Raw genomic sequence first — 14,339 nt, forward strand, 5'->3', positions numbered from 1 at the left:
TCGAATGCTCCATTGAGGTCCCATTCATCTATCACCAATCAATAATGCTAATTTTATTTTTGGACACTAAATAATACCATTTATTCTGTTTAATGACCACGCACTTTGTTGACCATTTCTCTTTGTATAAATGAACCATTGATGTATGTGGGACTTGCGCATATATGTGTGTGTATATATATATATATATATATATATATATATAAGAGGTAATTTATAAAGGTGTATACAAATATGAATTCATTAGAGCAGCTCCAGCAGTTGGTGCAAGACAAGAGTAAGGGCTCAAAATTTGCCCTCCAAAAATGCAAGGGCAAGTAGTGTGCCAAGCAAGTCCAAATACCCAAGCATCTGAAGCCCGGTCTTGTGCTTGTGGGCAAGGCTCTGTGTCAGGCGAGTGTAACACACATGCGATTATGGACAAGTGGCCGACAACAACTACAATAACGAGCCCTGTCTGCAGCAGTCCAACTGCAGACAGGCCAATAACTAGTCGACGTGGCTTTGCTCTTATATAATAAATGGTACCCTTTGAGTGAGTTAGTACTCTTGCTTGCGCTTGCTCTCTAAAACGGATGTACTTGCTCTTATGTAATGAATGGTACAAACTCAAGCAATCTAACTCATGTAAGTAATAAATTTCAGCCTTGGGGGTTGCCCAAGTGGCGTGAATGACGGGAAACGAATCACGAGTACGATGAGTTTAGGATTCAATTCCGTTATGTGTACCAAAAAAGTCTAGCTCTTTTACCAGTCGAACAAAAATATAAGAGATTTGAGTTGTAAATCAAATCGGAGCAAACATCTGCTACCTTTTCAATAATATGTTTACACCCACAACCATTGCACATGATCAATCGGCATGGTTGGCCATGGCCATGGACATGCTGACCCGAGTCCGCTGGTGAAGTTAATTAATCTAGCACATAAAAATAAAAGCAAGCAATGGTGGCATGGAGGGGCAAACTGACAATTTGTTAATCTTATGTATTGTGGCCACATCAAAATTCAAAAGCATCGATGGAAGACAAAACCCCTCACTTTTTTTTGGATAAAAAAAGTTTAGGATAAGGAGTGGCTACCTCATTCCAGAGTTAAGGCATATCGTAAGCCTCTTTGAGAACTTGCAAAGAGGATCTTAATCCATTTTTTTGTTTTTATAGATTACCCACCAAGAATTATTGTTAGTAGCGAGACTTGAACCGAAGCTTTTGACTAGTAAAGAGATCGATCCTTATCAACTCAATCAATCCTAATCGGCACAAAACAATCACTTTACATTGTATAACTACGAAACTTCACTATATTATTGCCATATTATTGAAGGGGACCCTCCCTTTTGTTCCCTCTCTCTTCTCCTGCAATGTTGCATCTCCATCACATCTGTCTTTTCCCGAAATTTCCCATTTGATGGAAAGGAAGTTCCCTTCTTTTGCTTGCTTTTTTTCTTTCCACAATTGACAATCCCACTTGCAGGGATTTATTTTAACAAAGACTTGGAATTTGTGTGACAAAAAGGATGGAATAATATTAGTAAGGAGTGTTCTTTTCCAAAACACGTACATTGGAATCAATCCATTTCATTTGTCTTTCATACTGTACATTTGCTTTGGCATGGCGTAAAGCATGGATGATTTACTTTATAACCTCCATACTTCAAAATAAAATGGCTCTAGGGTTAAAAATATAGATACAGTGCACATGTGCACGAATTACCAATATTTTTTAAGGAAAACTAATGAAAAAAGCTTGAAAACTTTGAGTTTTAACGATAAGGACAAAATAAAAAGTAAAGTGAATAGTACCATGATTGACTTTTTAATGTAAAAATGTGGTTTTTCGTTAAAGTGAACAGTACCACGGACGTTTCGTTAAAACTCCCTATTTTTTAAGGTATGATATAACCTGTATGTAGTTTGGCTTGTCTAATCTCTTGCACACACAAGTTTTTTTTTTCTTTCTTGCTTCTAGTTTTCTATGTGTACTGGTTTGCCTTCTCTTCTTTATAAATATAATTTAGACCTTTCTTCAAAATTTGACCAAAGAGATCTTGTTTTTTAACACATATATTTGTGGGTATCATTTATCTTTTATGTCTTACCTCAAAGATTATTTCCACCAAAAATCACCCGACCCCAAAATCATATGATAGTTTGGATTAGATTTAGTGTTTCTTTGTAAAACCATATCCGTCTATTTTCTTCACTACAAATTAATATTTTAATAATTTTAGTTTTGTCTAACTCTTTACAAGTATGATATATGAATGATGTACTAAATATAGATGGTTCAGATCATTAAAATACATTACAAAATAGACCATGCAAAATAAATATCAAAATGTGTGTATCCAGATATAATTAATTATGTATATAAATATTAAAAATTACTTATCATGAAACATAAAATATTAGTTGTGACTCTGATATATTTGAAAAACAATGGTGATGGGAACATCAATTTTGGTACCTCTCATTCACAAAATAAAAAAAATAAAAAAACGTTTTTGTTTCGTGTGGTGTAAGTGCAACTCATCATGAACATGAAGTAGATAGTTGAATTTCAATTTTAGAAATGTGTAGGTCTTATGTTTCTATCATTAAAAATATTGAAAAATGTACATAAACTTCATTTTCTATCATATCAATAATTATATCTTTTTAATTATAATTTTGTGTAATAGAGACGTGCAAGAGCCTGAATATTCATAAGGATCAGATCATATGGTGTAAACTAATAAAGTATATACGCTACCCACGGTTTGCTTAATGCTCGTTTCTTTATCCATGATCCTTTTTTTTTGCATCTTACTGACTAAAAAATTGAATCTAATTCTTGTGACGGATTAATCACCTCTTAGTTAATTACGTAATCACTGACTAATAAACTTGTCACGCTAGACGTTGAACAAATAATACGTTTCTTCTCCTCCTCGTAAGATTCATTTTTCCGTAATTAATTTGCTGATTTCCACTTAGTTCGATTGGACCGGAAAGTGTGGCCGCCCCCTTGCAATGAATTCAAATTTTCTTTCTGCAGTTTTGTTTGCCAAACGAATTTTTTTTTCGGCATCAAATCTTCTGCACTTAAAACTCCATTTTTTTCTTCAGAAAGAATAAGTAAAAAAAGAAAAAAAGAAGGGAGGGGTAGGGATTGGTTACAGATATTTGATTGTATCTCTAATCTTCTTCCCCCTCCCCATGTCAATAGTTAGAAGGAAAAAATGGAGAATATCAATGCATCCGGAAAAAAACGATTGATCTCTACCAATAAACCTGCTAAAGATCTGAACCATAGAGTACTTACTACCATGCTAGGGAGAGATGTTTTTATATCTAGCATTTTAAAAACTCCTCTTTATGTATTCGTTATTGTAATTTGTAATACATATATGACCGGATGTGTATATGTAGTTAATAACTTATCATGCTAGGGAGAGATGTTTTTACATCTAGCATTTTAAAAACTCCTCTTTATGTATTCGTTATTGTAATTTGTAATACATATATGACCGGATGTGTATATGTAGTTAATAACTTATCACTTGTACGCGGAGTTCCTAATTTGACCTCTTTGTGATCTATCTCAATTGAACTCGTTTAGGATTGATTGTTATCTTATTACGAATAAGAGGAGATGTCTGCGTTGATGTAAATTCAAAGCTACACCTAACTTTGGAGGCCATGGAAGTGGCATTAATTAAGCCTTAGCTAGCTTTAAGTAAAAAATCAGTTGAATTATTGTGGACCCTGGAGTAGGAACCGGATCCCCTCCTGAGCACGGGGATCAAAGCCAGCTGAGCAGTTCATCTGGGTGCTTGAAACTTGATTTAACAGCTACAAAAAGAGGTCGTTTCAAAAGTTATAATAATTACAGTTATTAGAGATCAAATTTCAAGAGCTCAGATGGACTGCTCAGCAGGCTCCGGTCCCCATGTTCAGGAGGGGATCCGGTTCCCTTGGAGTATGGACTAACTTAATTAGCTACTTTTCAAACCACAAAATATTTACTCACATTATGTTAATGTTCCTAAAAGCTTCCATTTTTCACTCACACTCATAATTTAATAATAATTTTAATGTTAAAAGCATCCTTCTTTGAAATTACCTAAACTTTAAAAGTATCATTAGCAGATGATTCGGATAAATTTTTAGTTGTAATAAGAACACGGATGGTACATCACATGTTTTTATGTAAGTGGTGAAATTTTTTAATTTTTAAGTTATTAATCTTTTAATACACATAACTCAACATTTCTAAAAAAATACGTAATGTATTATCTCGTGTGACGGTCACACTGAAAAATCTCTCAATGATTCGTATAAACAAATCAATTGAGTTGCGTGTTATTCAAAGAGGACCAACTGCCAACCGGTAGAAGTTGTCAAAGTCATCCTGCAGACTACTTTTTTTATGATGACGTGGTCAACCGTAACCAGTCCCCTCAACCATAATTGACTTTTAAACTCACTAATTTGAAGCCAACTAAGCTTTTAACTAACACCCACATGCTTCATAACCATCAATTACTATACTTTCGTACGAGCTTGATTGAAAAGAATTTTTTAGTGACGATCATAGTCATATATGGTGCTATTCATTCAAGTCTTAAAAGATCAATTTAAGAGTTAGTGTAAAAGTATTTTTAAGATGATTAAACGTTTTTTCGAAGAAAATGTTTTTGAAATTAATCTTTAATAAAAATATAAGTTGATCTTTAAAAAGCACTTGAATGCTTCATGCAAGAAATACATGTCTGTCACTTATTCTAAAAAGCACTTTAAATGCTTTTGGAATCCAAAATCAATATGACCAAAGCAGTTTCAATCATTTTAAAATCATTTCTAAACGAATCCTAAATTGCTAGAGTATAATATCAATAAGGAAAATAATTTTTGCACCACAATTTTTTCTTTATATGGTCATTTTTAAACTTGTAAAAAAAAAAATCAATGAACAAACAAATGGAGGATTACATAAAGAGAAAATAAATGTACATAACTAATTTTTTGTATTAATAAATAATATGTATGATGTATGAATTAGTAACATAACGTAAAGAGAACGCTGGATTGTTACATTGGAAAAGATTACTCGTTAGTGAGTCACGCTCATCCAACCCATAGCCTTTTGGCTTCAAAATAATCCATCATTATTCATATATGCACCAAACCATCGAGTTTCTCACTCCCTTACGTAAATTCCCCCCAAAGCAACCTTACCCCTCTTTCTCTCTTCCTCTATCTATCTCACACACACATACATCCTCTCTCTCTCTCTCTCTCTCTCTCTCTCTCTCTCACAAACACACACACACACACTAAAAGAGGTGCTGCAGTTTATGCCTTTCCAAATATTCATATTTGTTACTTGAAGGCACTCCATTGACAACCCCTTGAATCTTCACACTTCATAATTCAAAAACCCTATATTTCTTCCCATTTCTCTCTCTCTCTTCTAACTTGCTGCAGCCACCACCTCACAACTCAAATCATGATGTCTTCTGTATTTGTTTTCCTACTTACTGTTTCCTTCCTCGCAACTCCATCATCATCCGCAACCACCTCCTTCGTCTTCGGCGGCTGTTCTCAGCAAAAATACCTCCCGGGTTCACCCTACGAGTCGAAAGTCAACTCGGTCCTCACCTCCCTGGGCAACTCAGCCATGTTCTCCACCTACAACAACTTCACCTTCCCCGGCAGCAGCTCCGCCGGCTCCCAGGACACCCTTTACGGCCTCTTCCAATGCCGCGGCGACCTCAGCAGCAATGACTGCTCCCAGTGCGTCGCTCGCGCGGCTAGTCAACTCGGCACCCTATGCGTCAACTCCTGTGGCGGCGCGTTGCAGCTCGAGGGCTGCTTGGTGAAGTACGACAACGCGACGTTCTTAGGGGTGGAGGACAAGACACTGGTGGTTAAGAAATGTGGGCCGTCGAATGGGTTTGACTCGAATGCGGTGACCGACCTGGATGCCGTGCTGGCGAATCTGGGGGCCGGAGATGGGACCTACAAGCCATACAGGGTTAGCGGCTCCGGGAATGTTCGGGGCGTGGCGCAGTGTGTCGGGGATTTGAGTCCGAGCGAGTGCCAGGATTGTCTGTCGGGAGCCGTCGGACAGCTCAGGTCCGGGTGCGGGACCAGCTCGTGGGGCGACATATTCTTGGCTAAGTGCTACGCGCGCTACTTGGAAGGGGGATATAACTCGAACGACGGTCATGGTAAGATGGTTCGCCACCCTGGATGGTGGTTTCCTCTTTCTGGTTTTTGGTTATTTACTCTTTGAATGGTTGTTTTGGTAAATTCACTTTTCTTCTGATTGTTCTCTCCTTTTTTTCGTTTTTATGTATTAGTGTATTTAATTAGTGAGTAGGTTTGGTTTCGTGTTGTGTATGTGTTGCTAAGGGAGGTGTTTGGTGGTGATTAGGAATATCCAAGTACTTTGTTTTTCAGAGTGGTTGTTACGTTCAGTTTGATTGATGATGGATTTGCAGTTTAGAAGACCAAGTATTGACACTTTGGCTCTTATTGCATAAACAGTACGCATGAATATGTTCTTCTTTTCTTTTCATGATGGGATGTTGGATGGGGAAATTGTTATCGACATTCTTAATTGTCATGTATTTTTTTTTTTTTTTTTTTTTTTACATAGAAGATGAGTGCATGAGGATTATTTTTTGGGCAGCTTTTAATGTCAATAGCATTTCTCGCTAAATGAACTTTGTAAAAAAACACAAAACGTAAAGATGCCTAAGATTATGTTATATAGTAAATAATAGGACTTTCTCGTGTTTCAAAAAGCTCATAGTTTCCTTTTTAATTTGCATGTCAATGGGATAAATGAGACCCATTTTACTACTTTAGCATGAAAGTAGTGATATTCAGATTACTTGAAACAAATCCTTTTAACTACATCTTTTATACTATATTTGTATCACATTTTTTATAGAGGTAGAGTCCACCAACACACGTAGATCTCATCCAACCAAGCTTAATTGCATCAAATCACCATATTAATCATTGATTTTATTGCATGATTGTTACTTTAATCTGTTTGCCGTACGTGCATAAAGGTGAACTGTTTATATAGTGTTTGATGTTCTTATTTGCTTTTTTTTATTTTTGTTCTGCTTTAGATCATGATGATGACGATAACAATGACGATCTTGACAAGACACTTGCAATACTCATCGGAATCGTAGCAGCCGCTGCACTGCTCACCGTATTTATTCACCACTTCTGGAAAAAATTGGACCGCGATGAAAAAGGTACAAATCAAAGCTCTTTCTCTGCTATCTGACCCCACTTTGCCCTTAAGCCTGAGTATATGAAAGAGACTTACATGCATTACGATGTTTTAGATCAATAATACAATGTTATTTATTTTAGCTCTGTATGTGACATTAAATATTAAGTTTGAAAAATCATGGTGACGTCCAGAGAAATTTATGTAAGCCTTTCCCAGATAATACGATACAAGATCATAATTCTTATTAAACTCTTTTACAAACTGTGCAGGTTGTAAATAAATAAAATGCAGATTGTGGATAGTTCTGGATGAAAGCAGAGCAAGTGTTCCTAGCTAAGCCTGGTAATTTAGATGTCTTTTGGTGTCTCGTTTTTTTTTTTTTTTTTTTTTTTGCTTCAAAATTCAACTTCTTCTCTCTCCCTCCATTGCTCTCTCTCTTTGATGTAATAGTTTATGGCATATTGCCTTTTGCAAAAGAACAGTGAGGGTGGATAGAAAGGAAGAAAGATGTATAAAGGGCAACCTTGAAACAAGTGAAATGCAAACTTTGATCAATAAGAATAAAAAAAGGCACGAAGATTCCTCTACTAATCCCACTTGATTACTCTTAAAAGGGCAATCCTGAGCTAATAAGTCTTTCGACTTTACGAGGATCGTCTGAAAGAGGATGTCGATTGTATATAATCTTAATCTTGCTTTGTAAAGAAGTTATTTTCACAATTCGAACACGTAACATTTCTATTATAAATGAGTAATAATTTTATTGCGTCAAAGCTCGTTAAACAAAGTAAACTTACGGGAAAAGTGTTCTTTTGTGATGCTTTTCTTTATTACTTTTGTTGGGCGTTATGGGACTTTTGGTGACTTTTTATACAGTGGGCAACTTCTCATATTTCAACTCATATTTGATTCTGCGTTGCTCTGCCTAACATTCAAGAACAAAGAATTGGTCAAGAAAATGAGGAAATTGTTTACCGTGAAGGTGAGATCATGACTCGGTGTTACTACTCATCCACATATCATAATATGAGTACATGACAAGTTTGATATGTCTTGAACTTAAGTTGTATAATATTAACGTATTAATATATGTGTTATAACATGATTGAATTAGTGATACCGATAGAGTGTCATACAATTACGCTTAAAAACTTACCCAATAAAATTAATATTGGATATAAGAAATATTTAATGATGATCCAAAGCAACAATGATTAACGCAAAGTTGTCTGATATAAAATGCTTTCAGTACAAACGACCAACTAATATTTTAAAAGCACAATTAGGCGTGGATTCAAATTCAATTGGCCAATAATTAAGAAATTAAGAGTAAGATTAGGATGCCACTAGACTAAGTAGAATATATGTTCATCAACCGTGCAGAACCTTCTCTCTATCTCTCTCTCTCTTACATGGTTTGTGTCCTTCTGATGTTGCTTTTAGCCTCTCTCTCTCTCTCTCTCTCTCTCTCTCTCTCTTACATGGTTTGTCCTTTTTTTTGGACAAATTACATGGTTTGTCCTTCTGATGTTGCTTTTAGCCCCTAATTGGCTATAGGAATTTTCATTTCTGTCCTAATCTACTTGGACAGAATTTTATGAAGCTTCCTATGATCTTTATCTCAACAATTGCCATCGAAATGTCCAATCTAATTAATCCATGTATATATGAATGTATGCGTGTATATACCTTATAACTTTTACTCCTTCTTTTGGTCTCTGTGAGTTGATGATAACATGAATATGCATGTAAGCCAATCGTCCAACCCAATTTATTGAGTGCATTTTTCTCGTCACTACTAAAGGTTGGTAATGCTCACCACCTTATTTATTATTTTGAATGTATTTAAATTTGGACATTTGTATTTGTATACTACACATATCTTAAAATTTGAACTCATCTAAAAATAATAAATAGAATGATAAGTATCACCATCACTTAGTTTTAATTTGTCTTTTCCTTTGGATCTATCGCGGGATGTCCTTAGCTATGGCGTTCTCCACTAAAGCAGTCACCTCAAGTCTCCCTCCAGTGCCCTTTTCTTCCCTAGAAAATTCAATGGGCAAACAAAATCAGTGGTGGTGAGCAACTTTTGGAGATAAGGGACGAACACCAAAAGAAATCAAAGTCTCCCTCACATGCTCAATGATGTTTAATATATAATTAAGTAGCAAGTGGATTCCAGGTAAATGACTGAGTGATGCAAATTTGATTCTCTGATCAGTCTTGTTTTCCGGTGTTTATTTATTTAGATATTTTTTATACAATGGTATTATATAATTAAAAGGTGGAGAAATAATTACTAACTATTTAACCCATTAACACTATAATTCTATTAAAAAATAAAATGAAAAAATAATTAAGTATCGAACTTATTATTCACGATATTCAAAACTAGAACTTCACATACTAACGAGATGAATAAACTGTTTTTTCGTTGTTTATAATAATATGTAAGAGAAATTCCAGTACATTTAATAAACTACTAGCCTTCATGCACGCACGTTGAATCACGGCATGCTACGTGTGATTTACACGTTTTAAATGTATTTATTGATAAAAGAAAAGTCCAAATATTTGAAACTGTGTCCTACGTCTGCTTAACAAATAAAGGGGATCACGGAGGGGACAATAGTGGTGACAAATTAAGGTGGCAGATTATAATTATTTTGATTGATAAGATTAAGCGGTGGATTAAGATTGAATTAATCCAATATCAGTAAAAGTAAACTTTAGAATAATCATTAAGTTAGAAGAGTTTAGTTGTGTGATCAAAAGGTTTAGACTAATATTATGTGCAAAATCAAAGTGACGTGTCATGGAAGGGACAAAAGGGTACTACGCAACTGCCCACTGTTTTAAGTGAATGTCCAAGATATGAAAATGACAAAGAAGCTGCCCACGCGATGATAAATAAGGGGGTGTGTTATTCATACATCTTATTTTATTTCTTGTTCGAGCAATATTAGAAAATATGAAAAATAACAATATAATTCCAATGATAATAATTATAAAGAAATTCACAACATTAATTATATATGAGATTAATATAAACAACTAGAGATAAAGTTAGAAAACCTGACAAACTTAAAAGATTGAGGCTTGCATAAATGTAGTGTCCTAAATATATAATTTCGCCCCTACTCTTGTGCTTGTAGTTCGGTAGGCGTCAATCTCCTAGGATTCAACAATTTATAATCCGAAGTCAAAGCATTTCAATCTTCGGACTCATGCGAACTTTATATATTCCATACTCTCAAGACACGCATTGGAATTTGACATACGAATCATTTGAGAAACAAAGTGGGGAAACCCTATTTCTCAAGAGTAAAAATTAACTTTAATTTTCTATATCTAATACCAATGGTTTCATGGGTTTATATAGAATCCAACTTCTACTTATTAAAGAGATGTAACTTTTTATTTATAAGTATACATCACTTATCAGGGAAAATCACCTAAACAACATAACCTTTCTAAGAAATTGGTTAACACTATTTTGCATTCAATTATTAAAATTATATATTACAATATTTCATATTATAATATATAATTTCTAACAATCCCCCACATGAATGAAAAATCAGGAAGAATTTGAGAGTACAGACGAACAAGAGATGTATCGGGAGAGGTGTCTTTTGGACTTGAACCTACCCTAGTGAATACTTATCGGATTTACTTGGTGACGCAGTGAATATAAAATCTTGAACTGTTCACCGCAGTAGTAAACCGAGACAATAAGCAACACACATCACTAATCCTAATATATTACGGTTTATACGGTTGTGTTCATTTTGGTCCTGAACAAATCCCGGATTCATGAGAGCTTTAGAGAATTTAGCCATCTCATTCTCATAAAAGCGACCCACTTCTACTTTCACATAGGTGACCACTGATTAAGAATAGTCTGCTCTATTCCTCGTATTTATAAGATATCACTATCATTAAGTATAAATATACAACCTAAAACGTATGCAGACAACACACTTCTTCCATCATAGGAATGAGGTATATAGTGTGTTAACTTCTTTGAATCATGCCCAACCAGTTTGCCTATTGAACTTAGACCATTGGATCTCCAATCAACTAAGTTAGGTTTCCGCTCGGCTGATTCATTAGTTATGTTGGCTTTAGCCTCATTCCTCTCGATGATCAACTTACTCTCTAGTCAAACCTTTAATAATTGGATCTACTACTGGGTTGACTATATCTTTAATGGTGTGCACAATCCATCTTATGAAATTATATTTCATACGAGAGTAGTTGACTTAAAACGTCAAGTCCTCAACCGTACATGTTGGGACTTTAGTTAGTAATTTGCTAATACTTGGGCATACTCCCCCACATTTAAGGTAGTTGTAAGAAGGTCTCTAACCTTGTCATACCTTAAACAATTACTCATTACAAGAGATGACATCTTAAATGTCGTTCAATTAGCAAATTACTTTTAACCAACCTCCACAATTCTCTCATAATTGTAGTTTCTTGTAATGCTATCATTAAATCAATCACATTTTCCACCTTAAGAAGTAATGAACAACTAAGATAGACTTTATCCATCTTATTAGGCCTTCATACCTCACTAGAAATTATGAGAAAATCACTTCTTGGCTTTCATTCTTTCCTTACTATGACTAACATGCATGACCCAATGGCCATGTCCAATCATATGCTTACTTAATAAGCATCATTATGCCGAATTCAAATATGTGAAATGTCTTTTACATTTCCAGTATGGTCTTGTCCTTTTTTGAAAGACCCCCACACTTTCATGATTATTTCTTTATATTAATATCACTTTAAATGACACCCAGTATCATCCTGGGCCTCTTGTAATTTATAAATATATCACTTCGAAGAAAGCATATAAATGATTTTGCAACATTATTATCACAACTACTCTCGAATGAAATATAATTTCATAAGATGGATTGTGCACACCATTAATGACAGTCAACCTAGTGGTGGATCCAATTTTTAAAGGTTAGACTAGAGAGTAAGTTGATCATTGAGGGGAATGAGGCTAAAGCCAACATAACTAATGAATCAGCCGAGCGGAAACCTAACTTAGTTGATTGGAGATCCCATGGTCTAAGTTCAATGGGCAAACTGGTTGGGCATGATTCAAAGAAATTAACACACTATATACCTCATTCCTATGGTGGAAGAAGTGTGTTGTCTGCAGAAGTTTTAGGTTGTATATTTATACTTAATGACAATGATATCTTATAAATAAGAGGAATAGAGCAGACAATTCTTAATCAGTGGTCACCTATGTGAGAGTAGAAGTGGGTCGCTTCTATGAGAATGAGATGGCTAAATTCTCTAAAGCTCTCATGAATCCAGGATTTGTTCAGGACCAAAATGAACACAACCGTATGAACCGGAATATATTAGGATTAGTGATGTGTGTTGCTTATTGTCTCGGTTTACTACTGCGGTGAACAGTTCAAGATTTTATATTCACTGCGTCACCAAGTAAATCCGATAAGTATTCACTAGGGTAGGTTCAAGTCCAAAAGACACATCTCCCAATGCATCTCTTGTCCGCCTGTACTCTCAAATTCTTCCTAATTTTTCATTCATGTGGGGGATTGTTGGAAATTATATATTATAATATGAAATATTGTAATATATAATTTTAATAATTGAATGAAAAATAGTGTTAACCAACATCTTAGAAAGGTTATGTTGTTTAAGTGATATTCCCTTGATAAGTATAGTGAAAAGTTACATCTCTTTAATAAGTAGAAGTTGGATTCTATATAAACCCATGAAACCATTGGTATTAAATATAGAAAATTAGAGTTAATTTTTACTTTTGAGAAATAGGGTTTCCCCACTTTGTTTCTCAAATGATTCGTGTGTCAAATTCCGAGTCGTGTCTTGAGAGTATAGAATATATAAAGTTCGCCAGAGTCCGAAGATTGAAGTGCTTTGACTTCGGATTATAGATTGTTGAATCCTGGGAGATGGACGCCTATCGAACTACAAGCACAAGAGTAGGGGCGAAATTCTATCTTTAGGACATTGCATTTATGCAAGCCTCAATCTCCAAGTTTGTTAGTTTTTCTAACTTTATCTCTAGTTGTTTATATTAATCTCATATATAATTGATGTTGTGAATTTCTTTATGATTATTATCATTGGAGTTATATTGTTATTTCTCATATTTTCTATTATTGCTCCAACAAATACAACCGATGAAGTCTCTCTGATAAACCCCTTGATATGAGAAAACATAACAAGAAATTAGCAACCAACTGGTTGTATATAATATATGTTTTCACTGTATATATGATAATACATCCAGTCGGTATGTAGAAGTTTACATACCAGCCCATGAACACATTTGAATATGTCAATGACTAGTTGGAAAGGTCATACCCTTTCACTATCAAAAGCAACACTTCAAATGGCATGCTTTTCCTTTGAATTTCATGGCAGATTTCAATTTTCAATTCCACCACATTACAAAACCATCCATTTGTTAAATAGTTGCATCTTTCTGCAACTTAACCTCCACATGGTTCAATATAAGTCTTGGACCTTGACCCCATAATTAAATAAGCATCTTTCGATGTTGATAGATAACTCATCTTCAGTTTATCAGTTTTATTTTTGTTGCTTTTCAAAGCCAAAATCATCCACTTTCTGGGTTCTCATCATGACTGAACGCTAGACCCAATTTTGCATATGCACACATATGCCTGAGTAATTGTTCAATTTTCTTCATACGTATTCCATTCTTTCCATGAATAGACACTTACATATGAGTAGTTTGCACTCATCTTATATTCCATGATACCATGGAAGTTGGGTTCATATCTTGTACGGGAGTTTTCCAACTGTTTCAATACAAATTTAAAACAACCCCATTTTATTTGGGTATTCACTCTTCATCAAGAGCTTTCGCTGACATCTTTATGAATATAAGGGTTTTCTCAACAAAAACCTACTAATCATCCTCGTGCCCAATCAAATATTGATCGCCTTTGTAGGAAAAAGATCCATTTCATAAATTGGTATGAATCCAGTACACCACTTTGGCGTTCGCTTGGCCTTAACCGACGCCTTTCTTCTCATAAGGGAGA

The 14,339-nt window shown here is 34.8% G+C and overlaps 1 protein-coding gene across 1 annotated transcript; it reads left to right on the plus strand.

Annotated features, from left to right (window-relative positions):
- Positions 1-5,175: 5,175 nt before the first annotated feature.
- On the plus strand, positions 5,176-7,836 carry LOC126596245 (plasmodesmata-located protein 6-like). Its single transcript, XM_050262763.1, has 3 exons — positions 5,176-6,217; positions 7,133-7,264; positions 7,515-7,836. Exons 1-3 carry the CDS (start codon positions 5,494-5,496, stop codon positions 7,523-7,525), a joined length of 867 nt encoding a protein of 288 aa, XP_050118720.1. The 5' UTR covers positions 5,176-5,493; the 3' UTR covers positions 7,526-7,836.
- Positions 7,837-14,339: the final 6,503 nt, after the last annotated feature.

The sequence above is a fragment of the Malus sylvestris genome, chromosome 13, assembly GCF_916048215.2.
Source record: "Malus sylvestris chromosome 13, drMalSylv7.2, whole genome shotgun sequence".
NCBI lineage: Eukaryota > Viridiplantae > Streptophyta > Magnoliopsida > Rosales > Rosaceae > Malus > Malus sylvestris.